Below are 25,612 nucleotides of genomic sequence, written 5' to 3'. Positions count from 1 at the left end.
CTTCAACCCGAAAAAAGCACCTGGAGCCGACGGATTTACGGCTGATATCTGTCTGGAGGCCATAAAAGAAGACCCGATTTACTTCTTGGCAGTGCTTAACAAGTGCCTAGAGCATGGACACTTCCCGGATCCATGGAAGGAAGCCACAGTGGTTGTCCTGCGAAAACCCGGGAAAGAATCCTACACCACCCCCAAGTCGTATAGGCCAATCGGACTCCTCCCGGTCCTTGGGAAGGTATTTGAGAAGATGCTGTTCGCCCGACTCAAGTTTCATTTAATACCTCGAATGAGCTCCCGCCAGTTCGGATTCATGCCCCAGAGGAGCGCCGAGGACTCCCTCTATATTCTCATGCGACACATTAACGAAAAGCTCGAGGAGAAGAAGATCGTTACGTTGGTGTCATTGGATATAGAGGGGGCCTTCGATAGCGCCTGGTGGCCGGCTATACGAGTCCGTCTGGCGGAGGAACAGTGCCCCATAAACTTGAGGAGGGTAATAGACAGCTATCTCAGCGGCCGCAGAGTTAGAGTCCGATACTCAGGTGAAGAGTATGCCAAAAATACTGAAAAGGGGTGTGTGCAGGGTTCAATCGGAGGACCCATTTTGTGGAATTTGTTGTTGGACCCCCTCCTCAAAGATCTAGAGCAGAGAAGGGATTACGTGCAGGCGTTTGCAGATGACATCGTTCTTGTGTTCGATGGTGGTACCGCGCACGAGATCGAGGAGCGCGCCAATGCTGCGCTCGAGCATGTCCGGGCTTGGGGTGTCCGGAATAAACTAAAGTTTGCGCCACACAAGACTGTAGCCATGGTTATTACGCGCAAACTGAAGTATGACACCCCACGCCTGGTCATGGGCGGGGTCGGCATTGGCGTATCCCAGGAAATCAAACTGCTCGGTCTCACCATCGACAACAAGCTGACATTCAAGAGTCATACTGCAAAAGTTTGTAAAAAGGCCCTTAACTTCTACAAACAACTCTCGCGCGCGGCCAAGATACACTGGGGATTAAACTCCGAAATTGTCCGGATTATATATACGGCGGTGGTAGAGCCTACTATAATGTACGCTGCGAGCGCGTGGGCACCCGCCACGGAAAGGATTGGGATACGGAAGGAACTGGATTGCGTGCAGCGCGGCTTTGTACAAAAGATTATCAAGGGCTACAAAACCATTTCCCTAAATTCGGCCCTATTACTCGCCGGGCTGCTTCCTTTAGACATTCGTATAAGGGAAGCAGCCTCGCTGTACGAGATAAAGAAAGGGTACACCCGGCGAGTGGTAGGAGACCGAGATGTGGAGGTACCTATCCCTTACAAAGCCGCGCCGCACCCAGCGCAGTGGATTCCAATGAGCTTCGGGATCGTGGCGGATGAAGTAGCGCTCAAAGAAAATCTAAACGCGAGCCTAAACATCTTTACAGATGGAAGCAAAATCGAAGGCAAGGTAGGCGCAGCGCTATCCATCCGTCACGGTAACGAAGAAATATGCACACGTAAGCTGCGACTCGAGGATTGTTGCACCGTGTTCCAAGCGGAGTTGCTGGCGCTCGCAGAAGCTACACAGGAGGCTATTAAAAGGAAACATACGTCATGTAGCGTCTTTTGCGACTCTCGTTCCGCTCTAGAAATCGTTACTAACATCTCATCCCTCCATCCTTTAGCTATATCAATTAAAAATAACATAGCCCACATACAAAGCCAAGGCAAAAAACTTAATTTGTATTGGATAAAGGCGCATATAGGATTGGAGGGAAACGAAAGAGCGGACGAGTTAGCAAAGGACGCCGCACTTCAACTCAAAGTTAAAGCGAAGTACGATAGATGCCCTGTGTCATTCGTGAAACGAGTCATTCGTGCGGACTCGATTCACGAATGGAACAGGCGTTATCAGGAAGTAACACAGGGCTCTACCACCAAAGCATTTTTCCCCGATGCGATTAAGGCATATCCCATATTGAAAAATATAAAACTGAACAACAAATTGGTACAGATGTTCACGGGACACGGCGGATTCTCCTCGTATTTGCATCGCTTCAAATGCAAGGAGAGTCCGTCGTGTGTCTGTGACTCTGATGTCGAGGAAAGTGCTCTGCACATTATTACTGAATGTCCCGTATATAGTACATATAGAAACGATATAGAAACAGAACTAAATATAGAAATAAAGAGAAATACACTTAGTAACATATTAGAAGACAAGACAAATAGAGTTAAATTTTTAGAATACTGTGAAGTGATAATAAATAAAGTTAATAACATAAATAAGTAATAGAAGGTCATGTAAAACTCAAATATAAATACAATATAGAAAAGAGATAATTGATATGAAAAGAAAACAGCAGACAAGGACTCCGAACTATATTTCGGAGGACCAACAGATGAAACATCAAAAAAAAAAAAAAAAAAAAAAAAAAAAAAACCTACCGACCGACCGACCGACCGACCGACCGACCGACCGACCGACCGACCGACCGACCGACCGACCGACCGACCGACCGACCGACCGACCGACCGACCGACCGACCGACCGACCGACCGACCGACCGACCGACCGACCGACCGACCGACCGACCGACCGACCGACCGACCGACCGACCGACCGACCGACCGACCGACCGACCGACCGACCGACCGACCGACCGACGATTCTGGGATTGGTTATATTTTTAAATTGTAGCTATGTTACTAGTCTACATAAAACCGATGAGTTCCCGCCATCTGGTTACGTAGACATGATTGAAAAAAATATTTGTCGAAAATCCATCCGATTTTTGCTATTCTAGTATGCTCTGCTGGCACTTTAGTGTGAGTTCTGGGATTGGTTATATTTTTAAATTGTAGCTTTGTTACTAGTCTACATAAAACCGATGAGTTCCCGCCATCCGGTTACGTAGACATGATTGAAAAAAAAAAATTGTCGAAAATCCATACGATTTTTCCTATTCTAGTATGCTCTGCTGGCACTTCAGTGTGAGTTCTGGGATTGGTTATATTTTTAATTTATAGCTATGTTTTTAGTCTACATAAAGCCGATGAGTTCCCGTCATCTGGTTACGTGTAAGTAATTTAAATAAAATATTTGTCGAAAATCCATCCGATTTTTGTTATTCTAGCATGCTCTGCTGGCACTTTAGTGTGAGTTCTGGGATTAGTTATATTTTTAAATTGTAGCTATGTTTCTAGTCTACATAAAACCGATGAGTTCTCGCCATCTGGTTACGAGGACATGATTGAAAAAAAAATATTTGTCGAAAATCCATCCGATTTTTGTTATTCTAGCATGCTCTACTGGCACTTTAGTGTGAGTTCTGGGATTAGTTATATTTTTAAATTGTAGCTATGTTACTAGTCTACATAAAACCGATGATTTCCTGCCATCTGGTTACGTAGACATAATTGAAAAAAAATATTTGTCGAAAATCCATCCGATTTTTGCTATTCTAGTATGCTCTGCTGGCACTATAGTGTGAGTTCTGGGATTGGTTATATTTTTAAATTGTAGCTATGTTTCTAGTCTACATAAAACCGATGAGTTCTTGCCATCTGGTTACGAGGACATGATTGAAAAAAAAATATTTGTCGAAATTCCATCCGATTTTTGCTATTCTAGTATGCTCTGCTGGCACTTTAGTGTGATTTCTGGGATTGGTTATATTTTTAAATTGTAGCTATGTTTGTAGTCTACATAAAGCCGATGAGTTTCCGTCATCTGGTTACGTATAAATAATTTAAATAAAATATTTGTCGAAAATCCATCCGATTTTTGTTATTCTAGCATGCTCTGCTGGTACTTTAGTGTGAGTTCTGGGATTCGTTATATTTTTGAATTGTAGCTATGTTACTAGTCTACATAAAACCGATGAGTTCCCGTCATCTGGTTACGTGTATATAATTTTAAAAAAATATTTGTCGATAATCCATCTGATTTTTGCTATTCTAGTATGCTCTGCTGGAACTTTAGTGTGAGTTCTGGGATTGGTTATATTTTTATATTGTAGCTATGTTACTAGTCTACATAAAACCGATGAGTTCTTGCCATCTGGTTACGTGGACATGATTGAAAAAAAAATATTTGTCGAAAATCCATCCGATTTTTGTTATTCTAGCATGCTCTACTGGCACTTTAGTGTGAGTTCTGGGATTAGTTATATTTTTAAATTGTAGCTATGTTACTAGTCTACATAAAACCGATGAGTTCCTGCCATCTGGTTACGTAGACATAATTGAAAAAAAAATATTTGTCGAAAATCCATCCGATTTTTGCTATTCTAGTATGCTCTGCTGGCACTTTAGTGTGAGTTCTGGGATTGGTTATATTTTTAAATTGTAGCTATGTTTCTAGTCTACATAAAACCGATTAGTTCTCGCCATCTGGTTACGAGGACATGATTGAAAAAAAAATATTTGTCGAAATTCCATCCGATTTTTGCTATTCTAGTATGCTCTGCTGGCACTTTAGTGTGAGTTCTGGGATTGGTTATATTTTTAAGTTGTAGCTTTGTTTCTAGTCTACATAAAGCCGATGAGTTCCCGTCATCTGGTTACGTGTAAATAATTTAAATAAAATATTTGTCGAAAATCCATCCGATTTTTGTTATTCTAGCATGCTCTGCTGGCACTTTAGTGTGAGTTCTGGGATTAGTTATATTTTTAAATTGTAGCTATGTTACTAGTCTAATTAAAACCGATGAGTTTCCGTCATCTGGTTACGTGTATATAATTTTAAAAAAATATTTGTCGAAAATCCATCTGATTTTTGCTATTCTAGTATGCTTTGCTGGAACTTTAGTGTGAGTTCTGGGATTGGTTATATTTTTAAATTGTAGCTATGTTTCTAGTCTACATAAAACCGATTAGTTCTCGCCATCTGGTTACGAGGACATGATTGAAAAAAAAATATTTGTCGAAATTCCATCCGATTTTTGCTATTCTAGTATGCTCTGCTGGCACTTTAGTGTGAGTTCTGGGATTGGTTATATTTTTAAGTTGTAGCTTTGTTTCTAGTCTACATAAAGCCGATGAGTTCCCGTCATCTGGTTACGTGTAAATAATTTAAATAAAATATTTGTCGAAAATCCATCCGATTTTTGTTATTCTAGCATGCTCTGCTGGCACTTTAGTGTGAGTTCTGGGATTAGTTATATTTTTAAATTGTAGCTATATTACTAGTCTAATTAAAACCGATGAGTTTCCGTCATCTGGTTACGTGTATATAATTTAAAAAAAATATTTGTCGAAAATCCATCTGATTTTTGCTATTCTAGTATGCTTTGCTGGAACTTTAGTGTGAGTTCTGGGATTGGTTATATTTTTATATTGTAGCTATGTTACTAGTCTACATAAAACTGATGAGTTCTTGCCATCTGGTTACGTGGACATGATTGAAAAAAAATATTTGGCGATAATCCATCCGATTTTGGCTATTCTAGTATGCTCTGCTGGCACTTTAGTGTGAGTTCTGGGATTGGTTATATTTTTAAATTGTAGATATGTTACTAGTTTATATAAAACCGATGAGTTTCCGCCATCTGGTTACGTGGACATGATTGTAAAAATATATTTGTAGAAAATCCATCCGATTTTTCCTATTCTAGTATGCTCTGCTGGCACTTTAGTGTGAATTCTGGGATTAGTTATATTTTTAAATTGTAGCTATGTTACTAGTCTACATAAAACCGATGAGTTCCCGCCATCTGGTTACGTGGACATGATTGAAAAAAAATATTTGTCGAAAATCCATCTGATTTTTTTATTCTAGCATGCTCTGCTGGCACTTTAGTGTGAGTTCTGGGATTGGTTATATTTTTAAATTGTAGCTTTGTTACTAGTCTACATAAAACCGGTGAGTTCCCGCCATCTGGTTACGTGGACACGATTGAAAAAAATATTTGTCGAAAATCCATCCGATTTTTGTTATTCTAGTATGCTCTGCTGGCACTTTAGTGAAAATTCTGGGATTGGTTATATTTTTAAATTGTAGCTATGTTACTAGTCTATATAAAATCGATGAGGTCCCGCTATCTAGTTACGTGGAAATAATTAAAAAAAAAAAATTGTTAAACTCCATCCGATTTTTGTTATTCTAGTATGCTTTGCTGGCACTTTAGTGTGAGTTCTGGGATTGGTTATATTTTTAAATAGTAGCCATATTACTAACCTATGTAAAACCGCTGAGTTCCTTCCCCCTGGGTACGTGAAAATAATATTAAAAAAAGTTTTGTCGAAAATCTTTCCGATTTGTACTATTCTAGTATGCTGTGCTGGCACTTTAGTGTGAGTTCCTGGGTCAGTTATTGTACAAATGTATCATTTTATTACTAGGCTTTGCAAAATCGACGAGTTTCCACTTTTAAATAACTTTTTTGCAGGTTTTTTTTGGTTAAATTTTTGTCAATTTATTTTATCAATAAATTATTTTTTAAGTTTATTTCGCGAGAACTATCACTGAAAACTATTAGGAACTCCAGGTATTAGCTAATTACACTAATCAATAGCTTTTTTTTCAATTTTGTAGAAAATGCTCTGCTGTGTGAAGTTAGCAGAGCATTATTTCATTCTGCTTTATCTCCGTGAAATCGCCAGAACTATTCCTGAAAACTATCAGGAACTATAGAACTCATGTGCATGCGAATAGAACTCTCATTTTTTAGTGCTCTGCTGGCAAATGCTGTGCTAAGTTCACCAACATATAGGTATCATTAATGCAGAAAGAGTATTTTATAAATAAACATAAGCGTTATTGTAACTCAATTTAGTCTTTAAACGTTTATGAAATATGATATATTATAGATACGAACAATGTTAAAATAACTTTTCATCACATAAGAATTAAGATGGCTCAAAGAGTATAGTAATCTAGATGACTCTTTTTATCTGTATAGGTCAACGCTAACGGAGAAGTGTTACTGTCACTTAGTGTCTGTTCTTTCTGTCAGTGTCAGACGTCAATAAAATGTCAGTGGCACGCGTAGTAGCGGCGCTTCCTCGAATCGCGCCTTTCACCAACCCGCTGCGTCAGCTGGCCCGCGCCGCGCCGCCCGCCGCCGCCGCCACTCCGGCTCCGCGCTCCGCCGTGCTCGCGCCGCCCGCCCGCTCCGCCGCCTCCGCCGCCAGCCCGAGCCCCAACCGCGCAGACATGTTCGTCGCCGAGGAAAGAGGCACGCCGTATGGCCCGGATTACCGAGTGTATTTCAGTGAGTACATTATGTGGTCATGTGTACACGTGGCCGACGTGTCCCCCGTGCATGTTAGGCCGAGGTTAAAGTTTAAAGTTGCACTTATCCTTCATATGGAGAAACGTTGGTTAGGTTATCTTAGCCGATATTTCTTACGTCATAAACAGAACTGCTTTTTTGGTTACATTCTGATAACGTAGATAAGCTAGACAACCTACCTACGTGAATAGTATTCGCTATTATTATAGAAATAACCATTGTTACATGTTCAAGGTCATGTCAACAACGTCATCGACGTCGCTGAATTAATATTCATAGCAGAATTACTTAATTAAATAACTTTAAAACACACAGTGGCACTTGCCCAGTACTTTGCCCAAATACTAAACTTTCCTGTAGTTATCATTTGTTACTATGGTAGCTTTAATACGCAATGCAGTATTTGATATCATTATATCTCTGACAAATATATTAAACTGATTACAAATGTTTCAAAACTGTAAAAGGAAACTTCACAATTACTTATTACATCATACTTATAACAATGTATGTTATAATAATATGTCCATTATAAAACTCGGGCTTCCAATGCAATTGTATTTGTTTAGTTTGTATTTAGGTTGTCATAATCAATAGTAAATTGTTCAGCCTGCATTTCGATACATTTTTCATTACTAGTTAGTTAAGAAATATTTACCAAGATCCATACCACAAATTTGTGTAGGTATTTATATTATTATTATGTGTATGGATACATAAAGTGAATGCGCCTCTATATACTACTCTAATGAAATGAAATGAAATGAATCCGTTATATTACAATCTTCTCTGAAAACCTGATATAAGTACCTAATATCTAAGTCTCCTTAATAACACCATTTATTTATTACATTAGTAGTAGAAAAGCAGGGATGTAGACGAAAAGAAAAGTGATAAGAATCATCTAGAAATCTAAAAAACCTGTTTGTTTTCACTTTATGTTTTTATTTGTACCTATAGATTTCCCACCACTCGTAGTTGAGAGCACTGTAAGAGTAAGTACACAGATACACGCATGTTCAAGTGTTCAATATTTATCTATAATGATACTGGCTGTTTTATCACATACTAGATATCATAATTGAAGCCATTTCTTCTTGGTTTCATTTGTTATATTCATTATACATGTTGTCACTGGAAAGGCTAAAAGTCTAACACGCTAAAGGGCCATTTTGTGTGTTAGACTTTTAGCCTTTCCAGTGATGATATAATAAGAACATAATCTTCATGTAGATGTTCAATAAAGTAGTTAGGAAAAGTGATAATAAGAAAGAAATTTCTATCATTTTTAGAATTCATGTTTGACTGTTTGTATATGTGTTTGTAAATGCCAAAACTACTATTATTAAATTGAATTTGATGGATTAACAATATATTCGTAAATTGTATCTTAACTTAACATTTAATCATTATTCCATTCAATTCCATCTACTTTATCAAAAGCGTTTTTTTAATTGTATTTTGAGTATGTGGAATGTAGAATTACAGTTTACCGGTGTCTTCTGTGAGCTCCATTGATGGGAAAGTTTAACTGACACTATATACTGAATCCACACAAACACAGCAGCTGGCACTGCTTGTTATATCATGACTACTAAAAGTAATTCCCTATGTAGAATCTTGAAAATGTAGCCTGTTGTGATATTATATAAACATGAAAACACAGACCTATCATGAAAATAATGGTCAAATGTGATAAAACCACAGGAATTGATTTAATTCCCAGTACTACTAATGTACATATATTATACATTACCTACCTTATTAGTACCTTTATTTTTATATATTTATCTACTCTAGGATAAATATATAAAAATCGATAGTGTAGATAAATATATAAAAATCACTTATTAAAACTTAAATTTAGAGTTTGTTAATTTTTTACAGACTGTACATAGTTTCTCTTTTACATTTTCCTCATGAAAATTGCTGCATACATTTTATAAAACATGTATCTTATCATTAGTTTCAATAATTTTAAAATCTACATATCATTATAACATGGTTTTGATGACTGGGATTTTTACATCCGTCGTGTTATCTGCATGTACTATTAATCTCACTTGAAGCCTGGTGCTTTGGCCATGTTATTGAATGTTAATTCATTGATTAATTTGTTGTTGATAGGGAACTTATGATTTGTCTTTTGATATATTCAATAATTAATGAATACTTAAACATTTCTCATTGCCAAAACAAAACGTAACTTTTTATACAATTTTGTATGTTATTCTGTTATGCAATAAATATTATATTATACTTCATTATGTAAATGGAAATAAGAATATCAGACAAGTGTTGAAAAAATTATGGCAGAGAATGTATTTCCTTGGGTATAATATCAAATTTCAGGATTTCTATGGGTTTAAATAAATTGTTTCGTTTAAAACAATTTCTTACAAATTATGATATTGTTCATGTTTAGTAATCTAAGGTCTTCATTAATAAACCATGTTAAATGTATATATTTAAATAATCCTTTTAGAGCTTCAAAAATATTTTTACAAGCTTTAAATTTGTTGTGTTTCTCCACTTATTTTTAAAGTAAAATATTGCAAGGAGAATTAGAACGACTTTTTCTTAATTTATATAGTTAAAATGAAATTTTGCATAGGCAACTATATATAAATTACTTATTTTACGATAGCTCGTGAAATTTACAAATGATCTCTTAGTAAGTCTCTAATCAGTAAATTGTGTCGTACGCAGAGGACGAGCACGGGCCCATCTCGCCGCTGCACGACATCCCGCTGTGGGCGGACCGCGGCCGCCGCGTGGCGCACATGGTCGTGGAGGTGCCGCGCTGGACCAACGCCAAGATGGAGATCAGCCTCGGCGAGCCGCTCAACCCCATCAAGCAGGACGTGAAGAAGGGCGCGCTGCGCTACGTGTGCAACGTGTTCCCGCACCACGGGTACATCTGGAACTACGGCGCGCTGCCGCAGACGTGGGAGGACCCGCGGCACGTGGACCCCGGCACGCGCGCGCGCGGCGACAACGACCCCATCGACGTGATCGAGATCGGCGAGCGCGTGGCCGCGCGCGGGGACGTGCTGCGCGTCAAGATCCTCGGTACGCTGGCGCTCGTGGACGAGGGCGAGACGGACTGGAAGCTGATCGCCGTGGACGAGCGCGACCCCGCCGCCGACCGGCTGAACGACGTGGCCGACGTGGAGGCGCTGTTCCCCGGCCTGCTGCGCGCCACCGTCGAGTGGTTCCGCCTCTACAAGGTGCCCGACGGCAAGCCCGTCAACGAGTTCGCCTTCGACGGCGAGGCCAAGGACGCGGCCTTCGCTCACAAGGTCGTCGACGAGGTACGTCGCCCGCCGCTCCCCGGTGGCCGCTCGAGTTTCCATCACCGTGTAGGATCGTTTCGGATGCGCGTCCAAAATTAGATATACATATTTCTCGTCTCTTGCAGGTTCATGAGTTCTGGCAGAAACTGGTGTCCGGCGAAGTGACCGATGCCAACGATATTTGCAAGTGAGTACTACGGATATCGTATCTGATTTTTTGTAATTACGCTTATATTGAGTTAACTAAAGAAATAGTTCCCAATTCGGCCTTTGTATTTCAAAAATTACTCGATGACCATTCCTTAGTGTTCGAAACGATGTCGGTACCTTCTTCTTCTTCTTTAAAGTATTTTCTTTCTTTCTTTCTTTCTTCCCTACGATCGACCGTATCCCGCGACTTTTAGACGGGCAACGCGTCGGGAAACGGCGCGTAAAATGTTTTGTTAATGCTGAGTGCGCGTGTGCGGTGTGCGCAGGACGAACGTGTCGGTGTCGGAGAGCGCGGCGCGCGTGGAGCGCGGCGAGGCGGCGCGCGTGCTGGCCGCCGCGCCGCCGCGCGCGCTGCCGCTGCCGCTGCCCGCCAACGGTGAGTCCCTTGCCCTCTCCTCGAGAATAATACTCTACATCGTAGATAAGTATAGATATCTCACCGCCTTGTAATAGAATGAAAACATTAAATGGCAGACACGTAATTAAAAAGGTCGACCGTTTTCTCATTAAGTCTCCGACTGTCATGGTGTAATTTACGCGGAACGATGTGCAATTAAGTGGTTCAAAAACGACACGAAATCGAAGAAAAAGTGCAGAGAAATATCGTTTCATTCGTAAATGCTCTAAAACTACATTTTTTTTTTAATATTTTTCAAACACGAAAATAGACGGCAGTGACAATTTCAATTGTCAAAACTGGTTACATTTTCTTGTTAGGAGTGAGTAATCTTTAATAATGTATTCTTTACATCTTAACTTTTTTTATAATATAGGTCTGGCAGATATAGATGTTAAAAAATAATCGTTTTTTATTTTAATCGATTATTATTAATTATATTCTTATAAACAATTTTTACAGTCATATTAATCGTTTTTTTGGACTAATAGAAATGGACTATAAGATAATAATAATCGATTATTTTTTAACATCTTTAGTAGCAGACGAGAACGCAGTCCACCTGATGGTAAGTCGCTCCTGAAGCCCATGGACATCTGTAATGAACCCCAGATATTCCTACCTAGAGATGGGCAGAGGGTTTAAACCTATCGGGAATGAACCGGGTATTTACCCGGTCGTTGGGAAGAAATAGGGTTTAAACCCGAAAATGGGTTTTTATTCGGGTATTTACTATTTTCATGCATATCTATCCTTTTTTAAGCGCAATTATTACTTTAATGATGATGCTGTACTAAATATGCACATTTACAGCTCCAAAATGCCATTTTATCACGCCATTATAGAAGCAGACTTAAGTAAGAAGGCAATCAGCCTATGCTTTTGATGCAAATTTCAAACAATGTCCACGTCCCGTTGTTATTCTAGAATATAATATCCTCTGGCCGCTATAACACAACAAATACTAAAAATTAAAAACATCAAAATAAATGGGAGACGCAATACAAGGACCCGCTATTTTTCGGCATATTTCGCTTTATCTATTGAACCGTAATACGTGGACAGTTCAAATTTTCACAAGACATTTACATCTATGGTAGCTATGAAAAAATATATGACAATTGGGTGGTACGGAACCCTCATTGTATGTTTCCTTGATAAAAAGTAGTATATGTCGTCCTCTGACAGTACAGTAAACAAAATATTTATTACAGGGTGAAGTTTTGAAATGAACCTTCAGGACCAAATCCTAAACTATAAGGATCAGCTAAAAAAGTTTTTAGTTTTTCTCACAATTGGCCTCGTAACTCCTTTCAGTTTTTTTCAAACACCTATCTATGAAAAAATGATACTTTGGTATTTTAGACAAATATAACGTCACCTTAACTGTCAAAATTTATCTAACCAGATCCGAATGTATTAAAAAGATTTACAAACATACAAAATATGCGCGAAAAACATAATCCTTCTATGGCAGTCGGGTTAAAAGTAGGTAAAACCTCAAAAATAAAACATTAAAAAATGTAGTAAATACCGTAGAGACTTCTAGTATATCTATTCAATAAATATTTCAACTATTTTAAAAACTGTCTACAGATTTTTTGAAATCATTTTTAAATACCCTGTGGGAGGGTATAAACGGGTATTAATAATAATTACGCTAGCCTTCTGGGAACCGGCTTCCTTCACAGCCGGGGGTATCCCGGAGCTTTCTCCGCAACATTTAAGAGTGATTTTTCATTTAATTGTAATATAATTAATGTTACTCTAATACATGCATTTTGATTTGAAATGTGTGTATTAGAGTAACACGCATGCATGCATACCCAGTATATGCACAAGCCCTCGCCCGCATAACCGTGCTCCTTGTTACAGTGGACAAGTGGCACTACGTGTCCAGCCTGTAGCCGCCGCCGCGTGATGGACCACTACGATGTCGAATAACGTAATATTTACACAAATTGGTATGATTAAAGTGATGGTGAATTTGTATTTTTACAAGTAACAAGTGTAGGTAGTATGCACAGTAAGTGATTTCCTTATGTTATCATTGTGAGTTTCCGGACGTTGTGTCCGCAAACCGGCGGCGAGGAGCCGTTGCTGCCTGTGTTATTTATTTATATATATGAATAGATGATAAGCTTAATAATTAAACTCGTTATTTTTTGTATACGACTTGTGTATTATTTTGTTTACGTCTCCCCGGAATTGTGACGAGTTATGCAGTTTCGAAGGCTAAGCATTAGAGATGTATTTATCTGGGAAATTAGGTACACATCGTGTAAAATTATTGTAACATTTATAACATTTATTTTTATTCATATCACAGTGCATCTTGAATTCTTATTATTGATACGTGAGTGTCTTTACCTCAAACGGTACTACACAAGGATGCATGACGTCAATAATATTTGGGATAAAAATTCATTTAATATTGTAGATACGTATATATACCTATATTATTATTTATATGTAGATATATAGATGAGTTCTATGTATATGGGCTAAACTAACAATTTGGCCATTTTAATTTTTTAAGGTACTTATTGATATAATTAATCAGATGAGGTATTGTAATTTCTGTGTAGAAATTATTTTTAGTGTAGCACAATGGGCTATGTACCTACTTAGTATAAATTTAGACATACAAATTCCAAATCGGCATTAAAGACACATGATATGCGGAGAGTTCCCGTGTGATTGTTTGTATTTAGAATTTGGGCCAATTATTGGATCTGACACTTATAAGAGAAACGGAGATACGGTCTCGCTTTGATGGTTGCAAAATGTTTATAATGATATAAAGTTCGTCATAGATTAGTAAAAGATGACGCCCAAATAATTAGTGTCATTCACGTATAAGAGCCGATATGACGCATTGACCTTCTTAGGTGGTATTTTTGGAGAAAAGTAACGTTCCAGGAATTCAGGACTAATGTGCACAAAATTAAGTACTTAAACAGAATTAATATAATTATAAAATAAAAATATTTTGGCATAAACAATGACAAGGATAGGATAGTTGTCAGTATATAGGCTAAGTTTTATAAATTTCGGTTTTAAAATTATATCAAAGGTATATGTAGTTATTTTTCTGATTAGTTATTTTCCTCCAACCATTATGACATTAACGGAAACCCTTTTAATTTTGATGTTACTGACGTGGGAGTACTTATATGCTTTAATTTAGTAATACTACCAAAGAGAAGTCTTACAAACACGCAATCGTACTATTTATTTCCTCACAGAACGTTATTTTTATCGGAAAATATATTATTTCAGGAACACATAATTAAGAATCTGGATACCTACTAACTACTTATTGACGAATGCGTCTAATATTAACTTTTTCTTTATAGTTAAGAATTAGGAAAAAACTATAAATAATATTAATGTTCATTTTTCAACATTTTAATAATACACTTCAATGTGAAGAGGTTCTCTATTCGGATTAATGTTTTTATTACTTATAGCTTAATCTGAATACGGTATACAAATAACTTCAATAACAATGGTTTTGTAAGCAATTGCTCTTATTGTAAAAACCAAACATTAGTTGCCGTGAAATAAGTGGAGCCCTAAAGGCTTTTGATCTTGGAATACAAAATTAATCGGTACTTCAATAGTGAGTAGTCAGATAGCTGCTATAAAACAATGTATTTTAGTGATGAAAAACCAACTTTATAGTGTTCTTAATTTAAAAAAAATATATTTAAAATGCGCAAGTATGGTTCATAAATGTAAATAAACGCAGCAAAATGTTTCGGGTCAATAAGCTTGCTTGGCGTCAGAGCTTAGAAAGCTCCCGTTGAAGCCGGTTCTAGGACAAACTGCGAACGTGCAGAAAGGTTCTAATGGACGAAACAAAAGCGAACGTCGGAGTCGGAGCACGTTAGTGAATTTTGAAAGGAACATGCTTTTAGTCATTTGACTCGAGCCGGAAAAGAATGGAGGCATTCCGAGTAGCGAACGGCCGCTGCGAGAGCGGGCGGGAGGCTGCGGCGCCATCGATCGTCCGCCGGCGGCAGGGGGAGGGGGGGACCGGTCCGCGCGGCGTCGCGCTGCCGGCGGCCGCACACCCCGCCAGCTTAATTATGTGCAGCGAATTTTAGGATAAATAAAATAATATATGCACCTAAGTGACCCCTTTTTGGAATTGTGTTACAAATTGACGCATGTGCATGCCAAGTAGTTTAAGACCATGACCACGCTTTAAGACCATGTTTTTTTTATTAGGTTTAAGTAGTAAACGAGCATGTAGTGCATCTGATAGTAAGTTATCACTGCAACATGAATTTCTATCATCAAATCCATATAGAAAGGAGGCTCTACGTGAACTCATTCTCAGATGCCTCGGAACTCCTGAGAAGAAAAATGGTCGCCTGACATATTATTATGTACCTAAGTCGGCCTACTTCTACCGAAACGCAAGAACTGCTTCCGGTTTTAGATACCTTGGTGACTATGGTACCTTCTCAGTCCAACCATGCGATTCTACTACCTTTCGAAGTAATTTCGGATGGTTAAATTTTGGCCAAGTTATACCTATCTATTTTATTTATTAAGGTAGCGATAGGGTCAAAAGAGAGTCGACGGGGCCGTCTCCGAGTCTGGCGCGGCGGCGGCGCGCGCAGCGGGTGCGGCGGGGGGGGGGGAGGGGGGCGCGGGCGGCGGGCGGGCGTGGGGCGGCGGCGCAGTGTCGCTCGGCGCGGCGCGGGACGCAGTCGCAATCGAGGATGCGCGCGTGTATGTGGCTTGCGGCGGCGGCGCTGCTGGCGCTGGCGGCCGCGCGGCGCGCCGACCAGGACTTCGAGTTCGACGAGGCGCCGGTGAGCAGTCCCATCGATGCTCCGGCTTCCCGCTCGATTCTCGCCCTAGCTATCCCGACAATTTTTTTTCCTTGCGATCTTATGTATTATGTTTTCAAAAACAACTTTGGTACTCGATTAAGAGAAATGAATCTAGGAGGTTTTTGCCCTATCCTCAGCTGACCCTTAAAGTACAAGTCATTACATATTAGATCCACTTTATGTATCGGAGTCTAGTGATGTCGAAATAAACGTAGTGTACCTAGCTGTAAACGGACCAAACGAATTCATGAATGGAAGGAAAATTAAATACTCAGTTTAGCCATACACATCGAAAGCATTGCTCTTTAACTCTACCTAACAATAACGAGGTTACATTACATAAATTCTGCAGTCAAATACCTTCCTACCTAGATTACAAAAAGGTTATGAAACAAATCCAATAAGAATAAGCTGCTTATAATAATGACAATTTTACATTCATACATTCACATTTATATGTAAATCGAATTGACGGGAAAATACATAAGATTCCCATCAATTCGATTTCTTAATTGAAGAGCAAGATTGTATATTATTATGTACTTGTTTAAATAAGACTTCATGCACCGTGATTGTTAGGCACTAGTCACTGCTCTAGGTTCTATTAGGTAATACTCTTAAAAACATTGATATCATGAACGCGACTCACCTGCTCACTCGCCTAAAATTTTCTTTATTGTTCATTATATAATGAAAGTGATCAGAAAAACGTGATCTATAAAGTTGCGGGCTAGGGGGTGTAGTGCAATCTGTGATGTCTACAGCCACAAATGCCGCAATCGTGTGTTGCGCCGAGTATGATTTGTGTGACTCGTGTCCAATAAGCGAGATCCAAAACTCATAAAGCTGTCGCACAGTGATGTGCTGGTGTATGCTTTATGCAGATTACTGTACAGAGTGTACGTGTGTCGTGTTGCAGGAGACGGCGACGGCGCGCGCCCGGCGGCCGCGGCGCTACGTGTACGACCCGCAAAGTCAGTAAACACTCCGCACTCTAAACAATCTTTTATACCATCTCTACTTATAGAACTTTCTGCAATGCTCATATCGATACGTTTTACACCTTATAAACATATCATCTGATGAGAATATTGCTTCACACTCTCGTTATAACGGTTAGTAAAGAGTCGTACAAATAGTTATGGCGTTAATACTAATCTATGGGCGCTAATGGGATTAGTGGCTTATTATAGGTTATTGATTCAATAGTAGGTAAGTATAGTAATTATAATTTCTAACCATTTAATAATGAGAATGGGAAATATGTTGGTAGACATTCATTTCTATAATAAATAAGTAATATTACGTTGGTAAAACATATTTTTCCAAATGTAATTAGGTTTGATGGTTGACTCAATTTCTCATTCGGTCTCTCGTACACACTACACATAACCATAATAGTGTTTTGGTGTAAAACATGGATATAGTATTGGTCCGACCGCGCTCACAGACCCGCTGTGCCGCGCGCTGGTGTGCAAGAAGCGCGAGGCGTGCTTGCTGCGCGACGCCTTCACCGCGCTCTGCGCCGCCAAGAAGGACGTGCTGCGCCGCGGGTGCGTACAAATACATACAAAGCCGCAAAAAAATCTAATTCATCATCATAATTTATTTATATAACAAAAAACATACTTATTAAATGAAAGTATTAATTTCATTCAACGACAATATAAATCTTAATATTTTTTGTTGATCTTAAGTATCTTAGTTTGTATGGAAAATACGTAGGGTCACAAATCAGTGACGTGTCGGTAATATTATCCCCAAATATTGTAAGTTAAATTTGGCCTACTTTTTTATATTGTTATTATTTAATAAAGGCTATACATGTATATTTGGCATATGTTACATCCAAAGTGATAAATTCAGATCTACTTACCTATTACTAGGTACTATTGTTTACCATTAAATATAAAGTAGGTACATGGCATGTAAAAGAACTGCATTAACATGTTGCATCATCACTACGTACAATCACCTTAGTGTAAGTATCATAAGAAACGGAAGAATTAGTCAACGAATATATACGAAAAAGCCATTTTACATATAAGAATTTTACTTGTTTTGATGGTAGAGATGTGATCGTCGCGGCGGCGGCGGGCTCCTGGGAGCGCGGCGACGACGAGGACGTGTTCTACGAGGCGCGGCCCGACGAGCGCGCGCCGGCCGCCGCGCCGCCCGCCGTGGCTGACCGGTGAGCACGTGCTCGCATACGCTTATCCGTCGACGGCCAATCCGTCCTTCTCGAGTTCGTCCGATGCTCGAAGTCGACGTTTCGATTGCGCAATCCTACGCGGACGAATATCTAAACTCGATGCTCTGCAAATTTCGATAGAATAACTCCAGATCGAAGAATAAAGACAGCGTCCTTGGCCTTGCAGGTGCGTGGGGTGCGGCGGCGCGGCGCGCGCGCAGTTCCTGTGCGGCTCGGACAACCGCACGTACTCGTCGCTGTGCCGCCTGGACCTGCACAACTGCGTGCGGCGCGCGCAGCCGCCCGTGCGGCTCGCGTGCCGCGGCTTCTGCCCGTGCGCGCCAGCCGCCCGCGCGCGCCTCGACGTGAGTCCACCTTCAATTTAGCAATCGATGACAGAGTGACCGGCGTGGATCCGAGTTTCCCGGGAAAGATTATTTAAATATGCTACCCTCCCCAGGAATAAGTTGGCATAAAAAATAACATTTTTTTATTCGTAAGCTGCCCCTTCAAAAGTATCGGTCGGAAGTGCAAGTTCAATTGACTGACAGGAAATCGGTCGCGAAACATTGAAAACTTCTTCGGGAAATAGATTATTTAATATGAAAGCGCTGTTATTTGTAAAATTTTGTCCCTTGCCAAAATGCGCCGCGCGGTGTCGGCTGCCCTTACACTCCGACACACTAGGGCCACGAATTAATAATTTAATTAAAAAATAAAAAACCCGAGTGCACTAAACAGGCTCAAGTAGAATTTCCAAGAACGGTGAAAGAGGCGTTTCATTATTTTTATGCAGAAAGCTAAATACTAGAGATGCGCAGAATAGTGGTTTAACCGAATAACCGAATACCGAACCGAATATTCGGCCGAATTATTCGGTTAACCATTTCTTTATTGTCAGTTTGTCAATTATGTGTGTTCATTATCACTTTAAAATGTTGATTTGAGTTTTAAAAATATATACTGATTTAAGGTTTAATATAAATGTTCACTATTCTAACTATAGATTAAGTAATAAATGTGTTGACTTGAGGTATCAAAATAAATATTGATTTGAAGTTTAATCGCTTTATTTTATTAGCTTTATTCAACACATTCTTCATAGGATTTGAGTTTGACTTGTAATGTAACATAAATCTTACATAAGAAGTTAGTTCTGTACCATGTCGTGTACACAAGAAAATAGAAATACTCGAACCGAATATATTCGGCACCAAAACCGAATAATTTGGCCGAATACAAATAGTAAAAAAAATGCCGAATACGCCGAATACCGAATACCAAACGAATATTCGGCGCATCTCTACTAAATACAAAGTTTCATAGTAGGTATCTGCTTCAAAATCAAAAGATGTTCAAACAATATTATCCTATTTTATCCTCGTAGTGCTCATTTACGCTATATAAATAACCTATGAGTACAATTCCAGCATTCTAAAGTGCAGCTTAGCCGTTGATCTCTGGCACAGCAACACTACTTATTTAGTCAGACAGTCATCTCGATGTAATATATGTATATATATATATAAATTACACACACACACATATATATATATATATATATATATATATATGTGTGTGTGTGTAATTTACCCTATTAATTTCCTTTGTTTTGATACCCTACTCGATAGGTTTGGTATTTTTTTTAAAACGTGTTACTATTTCCCAAAAATATACCCACCATTTACGATCTATCCGGTGATTATATTACTTCGTTAAGGGTAGAATTTCATTATTTTTATCCAACAAGCCTGATACAACATTTTATAGTGTTTGCTTCAAAATTGACGGTTGTTCAAATGAACTTTTAACCCTTATTTTACCCTTTACGTTGATTTTTCGGAAAGGGATAGATAGGGGTGTCCTTGTTCCTACCCAGAAAGCCAAATACTATAATTTTATAGTAGTTGCTTCAAAATTAAAGGATTTCAAAAAAACTGTTTGTCCCTATTTTATCCTATTAGGGGTGGAATTTTTCAAAAGGCCTTTCTTAGTACTTATTTACGCTATATAGGGGACCCATGTGCAAAATTTCAGAACTCTAAGTTTAGCGGTTTTTGGCTGTACGTTGATTTCTGAAAAATTAAAAAGTAATTTAATTAGTCACTCAGTCAGTCATCTTGCATATACAAATATGTTTTTATAATCTACGTTTAATTTACTTTCATTTGATACCCCACTCGATAGGTTCGGTTAACTTTTTTTTTGAAATGTGTTACTATTTCGCGCCAAAAATTCGCCCTTTTGATTTTTTTCTAACATCTATCTAAGGACACTCGGGTCATTGAGACGAATATAATGACACCTTAATTGTCGAAATTTATCCAGCCGTTTGTAAGATCGGATCAAATAAAGAAAGACAAACATACAAGATACGCGCGAAAAACATAACCCTTCCTTGGCAGTCGGGTAAAAAGGATTTTAATGTTTACTACGGCTTTATGCTGATAACATCGATGGTCACGCTTGGTTACGTAAGCTATAGTCGGATAATAGCACTACTTTCCGTAGATTTCCTTACCGGTCAATTTAGACGTATCGTAGATGCAGATTATATTGATCGACATATATGCATCATGTTAATATGGAAACATATAGTAAAAAATCATCTGTCGATATTTTACAGGAACGACGCCGTCGGAGATTGGAGTCCGCTCACAATGAAGTTCTTCCTGAAAGATCATTTCGCCGAAACTCTCAAAGTAATTTATATATGATTTAAAATTTTATCTCGTTTATGGCGTATTTCCTTGACTGACAATAAAAGTAAATTAACTCCTTGTAATGTTATTATTTCAGACCATGAAGGATGTCAACTCGACAAGATGGCGAATCGCTTACTCGATTGGTTCTCCGTGCTCATGGACGAGGCGGGCGGCATAGCTCCGCCTGAGGACGGTGAGATAGAACGAGCTCACAACTTAAAACGTTGACTAAAAACCTTCGTTTCCGCTTGGAACCTAATCACGGGGAATTGCAGGAGCGAGGATGCCATATTCGATGAAACGTTCGAGGGGAACGTTCTGGTCGTCTCATTAATTTCGATCATCAATTTCAGGGTTCCCCCACGATTGCAAGCCGGAAGTGCGTTGGATGTTCGCTCACCTGGACGCCGGAGGCGACGGCGTCCTCTCCGCCGCGGACCTGTACGCCCTCAGTGAGTACGGCTCCCCCTCGTCCACTCGGCTACAGCACAGTATAAGTATCTATACAGTATTTTATCTTCATACAAACGCAAGGAACGCAAGTTAAACCTACGCGCCTCGATTTCGGTATGCACTCGGTATACGAAGAGGCGCGTATGTGCCGCAGTGATCAGCGGTCGGTGTGACGGTTTTTATGTAGTGTTTTTTTATTTAAACAATTATATAGCGTGTATACTAGTAGGATTCTTATAATTTGTTTCTTTTTTTTAAAGATTAGTATTTCAATTTTTTAACGAGCAAAATTTCTGGATTCATAAATAAATAATTGGATAGGACAAAGGAAAATGACATACGAATGATAATTTAACAAAAGCTATTCTCGTTGAACATGAACAAATTATAACTACACTTTTCATACCTGTTAATTTGCAACGTATTTATTATAACTTATTATTCTCCACTAAAACAAAATGTCAGTCAGCCTTTCGCCTTCAAGGAGCGGCCATCTAACGGATAAAATATAATATTTATAATTAAAAAAAAACTAGAAGAAAGTTAGATATAATTAAAATACTGTAGGCGCCTAGCCCTAACGCGAACTCTCGCTCAGGGCCCCTGTAGGTATACAATTCAAGGACAGGGCCGAGTTACAATACTGTACGAGTATACATCCATATACTGCGGCTCCAGTGCGGTGTGTGCGCAGGGCACGACGAGCGCGAGCGCTGCCTGCGGCCGTTCCTGGCGTCGTGCGGCGGGCGCGGCGGCGGCGGCGTGACGCGCGGCGCGTGGTGCGCGTGTCTGCGGCGCGCGGCGCGGCCGTGCGCGGCGCTGGCCCGGGCGCACCGCGCGCCGCCGCCCGGCGCCTACGTGCCGGCGTGCGACGCGCGCGGCTTCTACCGGCCGCGCCAGTGCCACGCCGCGCTGGCCGTGTGCTGGTGCGTGGACGCGCACGGCGTGGAGCGGCCCGGCTCGCGCACCAAGGGCGCGCCCGCGTGTCCCGGCGAGCCGGGCGGCGAGGGCGGCGACGAGGCGGAGGCGGAGGGCGACGCGGCGGCGGACGAGCTCGGCGGCGCGCCCGACGACGACGAGGACGCCGGCGCCAGCGGCGACCGCGAGCTTCGATTTTAACGCCTCGCAGCAGCCGGCAGGTGCGATGAGTCTTACGTTTTACATTGTTTCTATCGTCTGCTCTGAGGATTACTAAATTTATTTTGTGTACCGCCCTCGTTTAAGTTAAATATTTTGTAGCAAAAAAATATCCACCCACCCTCCTGCCGCGGGATATTATACATCTGATTTGATCTGATCGTCGGATATAATTTTACAGATGCTATGAAATTTAGGTTATTGTGTTACTTAACTCGCTCGATTTTCACACATTTGTAAATATTTTAAAGAATAAAACTCAATTGAACTTTGTTAATGTTACAGGTGAATCTGCCGCCGTCGCCGAACTCAGATTACAATATGAAAGTCTTTTATTGCAGTTACTGTAGGTTCTGTAGATTTCAAAAGTTATGGCTTTTATGCCGTAGGCTTTTTTTCTGATATTTCGTAACTTAGGTAACCAACTATAATTAATTTGGTTATTATAATAGGCCTAATAAGTTCTTATTTTAAAGTCTATTCTTGACCGTCCCAACTATATTTATATGTAAAGTGTAAAAAAATTGTTGTGATTTTTTTGACATTCTTAATAAAAGAGTTAGGCGCTATCTCGATGATTGTATTGCTTGGACCTTTGCGAAGAATATTAAACTCTCCACACACAAAGTTACAGTGACACAGATTAAATAGCGACGATATGACGACTTTCTCCAAAAGCAAGACATCAGATTCCTTATTGATTCCTCCCTGTTCAAGAGCGTGAAGACGTATAAAACATGGGATTCTTATTAGTATTTGACGAGCATTAAAAATTACACTTATTTGGCGAGATTAAAAGTTAATAAACCTATTTATTATTTTGCTAAGAAGAACGAGTAAGGTAAACCTCGATCGCTCGTGGAGGTAGCGCCTAAAAGCGCGCTGGTCGAGCCTTCGATGAAAATAATAACTTACAATAATCTACTTACCTAAATTTCACTTAGGCACGATTTGTAGTAATATAGTCGTATTTAATTTAATTATGGATCTAAGCTTATGAATGTTTGATATTATTAGACGATAACTTAGTATTAGGCGACGACGATACAGGGTGAATTTTTCAAATAGGCCTTCAGGGCCAAATCTGAAACTATGAGGATTAGCAAAAAATGCTGAAAGGAGTTACGAGGCCGATTTTGATAAAAACTAAAACTGCATCATTACTTTTTTAAAATATCTTTTTCCCTAGCCGGGAATCGAACGAGTTCATTTTGAAAAAAATACACCCTCTATATTATACCACTATCTGATAGTGTTGCTTATAAGGATCAAATTCTGGAAAGTAATGACAAACTAAAGGAAAAACCTCAAATTTAAGAAAATACATATTTTTTCATATTAATTTGGCGGACAAGTTCCCGCTATTCATTAATTTAAACATTTCGCGTATTAACCATTTTTTTGGTCTAATGTTTCAAATCTTTCGAAAGCGGACGTTTTGTTCTCCAAGAATTTATATTATTATGTTCGACTTAGTTAAGGTTATTTTTAAGACCATTATAATAGATTTTCAACTTGCTATGCGCGGAGTTTCGTTTAATACAAATGTAAAGTAGACATTTGCGAGAATGAGTTTTTCAAGAGAAATCCTTGTGATTGCTTAACAAAGAGATATAGATAATCATATTTAACGTTAATACGCAGTTGTAACCAACAAAAAAAATACTAATTAATAAGTTATCTATTTTTATCAAAAAAAGAAAATCTAAAAACGGCGGGAACTTAGTTGCCAACCTATTACTTTCTCATACTAAGCCGTATGTTACTTATGAATTAGTGGATTAACCAACAAATTCTTCAATGTTATGACTTATGTATAGTCCTAAAGAATTATATATAAGTCATATGTTATGTATAATCCTTAATAATTTGCATGCCAATGTATGAAAAAAAATGTATTTTCTTCAAAATTTTCCTTTTCCTTTAATTTGTCACATAACATTACTTCCCAGAATTTGACCCTTATAAACGACACTATGACACAGTGGAATAATATAGAGGATGTATTTTTTTCAAAATGAACTCGTTCGATTCCCGGGTAAAGAAAAAGATATTTTAAAAAACAAATGAAGCAGTTTTAGTTTTTATCAAAATCGTCCTCGTAACTCCTTTCAGCATTTTTCGCTAATTCTTATAGTTTCGGATTTGGCTCTGAAGGCCCGTTTGAAAAATTCACCCTGTATAGTTTGGTACCACGATGTAGGTATATAGGTAGTGAGGTTTCTTTTTTATTTGCACACTGTGTAAGAACGTTTTTGTTCATTATTAGAATTGAAACTACAGCAATAAGGTAGGGTAAAATATCCATTTGATTCTACTTAAAAATCATAATCGATGTGTTTATAATAAATCTACGTATTTGAAAACGGATGGAATTAGGTATTTACCCGTGGGTAAGTGCAAGTATTCTAATTGTAAAAATCTGAATTTGTAGGTAGATAATCTTATTTCCTAGAGGACAACAGAAAATCCCCGTATAATTTGAAAACACACTTGTAATAAACACTCGGCAGTGTAAGATTATTGTTAGCTATGCACGTAGTAGTAGAATACTCTGCATGTTGAAGTCGGTTAAAAATGTAATCGTTCGTTTTAGAAATCGATAATTTCAAATTTATTGTATAGGTACAGGGCCTACGTTCTATGTAATTACCACACACAAAAAAACAGTTATTTGCACTTTTTTAAATCTCACCAGTTAAATTGTAATAAATAAAATATATTTAAACATGTTTATGCTTATTTATTTCTAATTACCTACTTAGTTAAACATACTATGTGTAACGTCAGATATTATTTGACGTTATTATGACATAATTAATAATTATTCTTCCGACCGAAACTTAGGCCACCTTTGGCTGGAATGAAATTACCAAAGTAGTATACGCAATATAACTATAGTCTGATTCATAATTAGGTGTCCAAAATGTAAACAAAGGTGTTGACCTATCAAGAAAATACGTTAGAAATGGTAGTTTCTTATTTTTGACGATATTAAAGTAATACAACAATAATAAAATAATAATCTAAATAAATTAAGATTAATTCACATTTTCTAATATTTATATCACCTCAATTTCGATCCATACAGTAATAATAATAAAAAACAAAGGTAAATTAAATTGTGATAATGGTAACACAACCGAAATCCAAGAC

The 25,612-nt window shown here is 38.8% G+C and overlaps 3 protein-coding genes across 4 annotated transcripts; all 3 read left to right on the top strand.

Moving 5' to 3' along the window:
- The first annotated feature begins 808 nt into the window (after positions 1–808).
- Positions 809–2,272, top strand: LOC140750320 (uncharacterized). The gene has a single exon (XM_073083780.1). It carries the CDS (start codon positions 809–811, stop codon positions 2,270–2,272), a length of 1,464 nt encoding a protein of 487 aa, XP_072939881.1.
- A 4,788-nt stretch (positions 2,273–7,060) lies between these two features.
- Nurf-38 (Inorganic pyrophosphatase Nurf-38) lies at positions 7,061–13,292 on the top strand. 2 transcript variants are annotated; one of them, XM_073083397.1, is made up of 5 exons: positions 7,061–7,196; positions 9,927–10,531; positions 10,639–10,700; positions 10,990–11,099; positions 12,996–13,292. In XM_073083397.1, the coding sequence occupies exons 1-5, from the start codon at positions 7,139–7,141 to the stop codon at positions 13,025–13,027; spliced, it is 867 nt and encodes a 288-aa protein (XP_072939498.1). In that variant the 5' UTR covers positions 7,061–7,138; the 3' UTR covers positions 13,028–13,292. The 2 variants fall into 2 exon arrangements, with proteins under 2 accessions (XP_072939498.1, XP_072939499.1); XM_073083398.1 differs by lacking the exons at positions 10,990–11,099; positions 12,996–13,292 and adding an exon at positions 10,918–10,984.
- Positions 13,293–15,812: 2,520 nt separating this feature from the next.
- Positions 15,813–25,188, top strand: Cow (Proteoglycan Cow). Its single transcript, XM_073084035.1, has 10 exons — positions 15,813–15,949; positions 16,890–16,944; positions 17,421–17,523; positions 18,042–18,161; positions 18,349–18,526; positions 20,788–20,863; positions 20,961–21,059; positions 21,220–21,318; positions 22,014–22,458; positions 22,742–25,188. Exons 1-9 carry the CDS (start codon positions 15,857–15,859, stop codon positions 22,436–22,438), a joined length of 1,248 nt encoding a protein of 415 aa, XP_072940136.1. The 5' UTR covers positions 15,813–15,856; the 3' UTR covers positions 22,439–22,458; positions 22,742–25,188.
- The last annotated feature ends 424 nt before the right edge of the window (positions 25,189–25,612 follow it).

This window comes from Epargyreus clarus, unplaced genomic scaffold (genome assembly GCF_041222505.1).
Source record: "Epargyreus clarus isolate Ecla_fem2 unplaced genomic scaffold, WU_Ecla_fem_2.2 ptg000019l, whole genome shotgun sequence".
Lineage (NCBI taxonomy): Eukaryota > Metazoa > Arthropoda > Insecta > Lepidoptera > Hesperiidae > Epargyreus > Epargyreus clarus.
The sequence above is the reverse complement of the archived record's forward strand: the minus strand, read 5'-3'. Positions and strand labels throughout refer to the sequence as shown.

Bases quoted from the DNA above. Each gene is read 5' to 3' on its own strand.
- Cow (XM_073084035.1), top strand. From the start codon at position 15,857: ATGCGCGCGTGTATGTGGCTTGCGGCGGCGGCGCTGCTGGCGCTGGCG. The intron at 16,945-17,420 runs GTCAGTAAACAC...CCGCGCTCACAG, and splicing joins CTACGTGTACGACCCGCAAA to ACCCGCTGTGCCGCGCGCTG. The intron at 20,864-20,960 runs GTAATTTATATA...TTATTATTTCAG, and splicing joins ATTTCGCCGAAACTCTCAAA to ACCATGAAGGATGTCAACTC.
- LOC140750320 (XM_073083780.1), top strand. From the start codon at position 809: ATGGTTATTACGCGCAAACTGAAGTATGACACCCCACGCCTGGTCATG.
- Nurf-38 (XM_073083397.1), top strand. From the start codon at position 7,139: ATGTTCGTCGCCGAGGAAAGAGGCACGCCGTATGGCCCGGATTACCGA. The intron at 10,532-10,638 runs GTACGTCGCCCG...CGTCTCTTGCAG, and splicing joins CTCACAAGGTCGTCGACGAG to GTTCATGAGTTCTGGCAGAA. The intron at 10,701-10,989 runs GTGAGTACTACG...CGGTGTGCGCAG, and splicing joins GATGCCAACGATATTTGCAA to GACGAACGTGTCGGTGTCGG.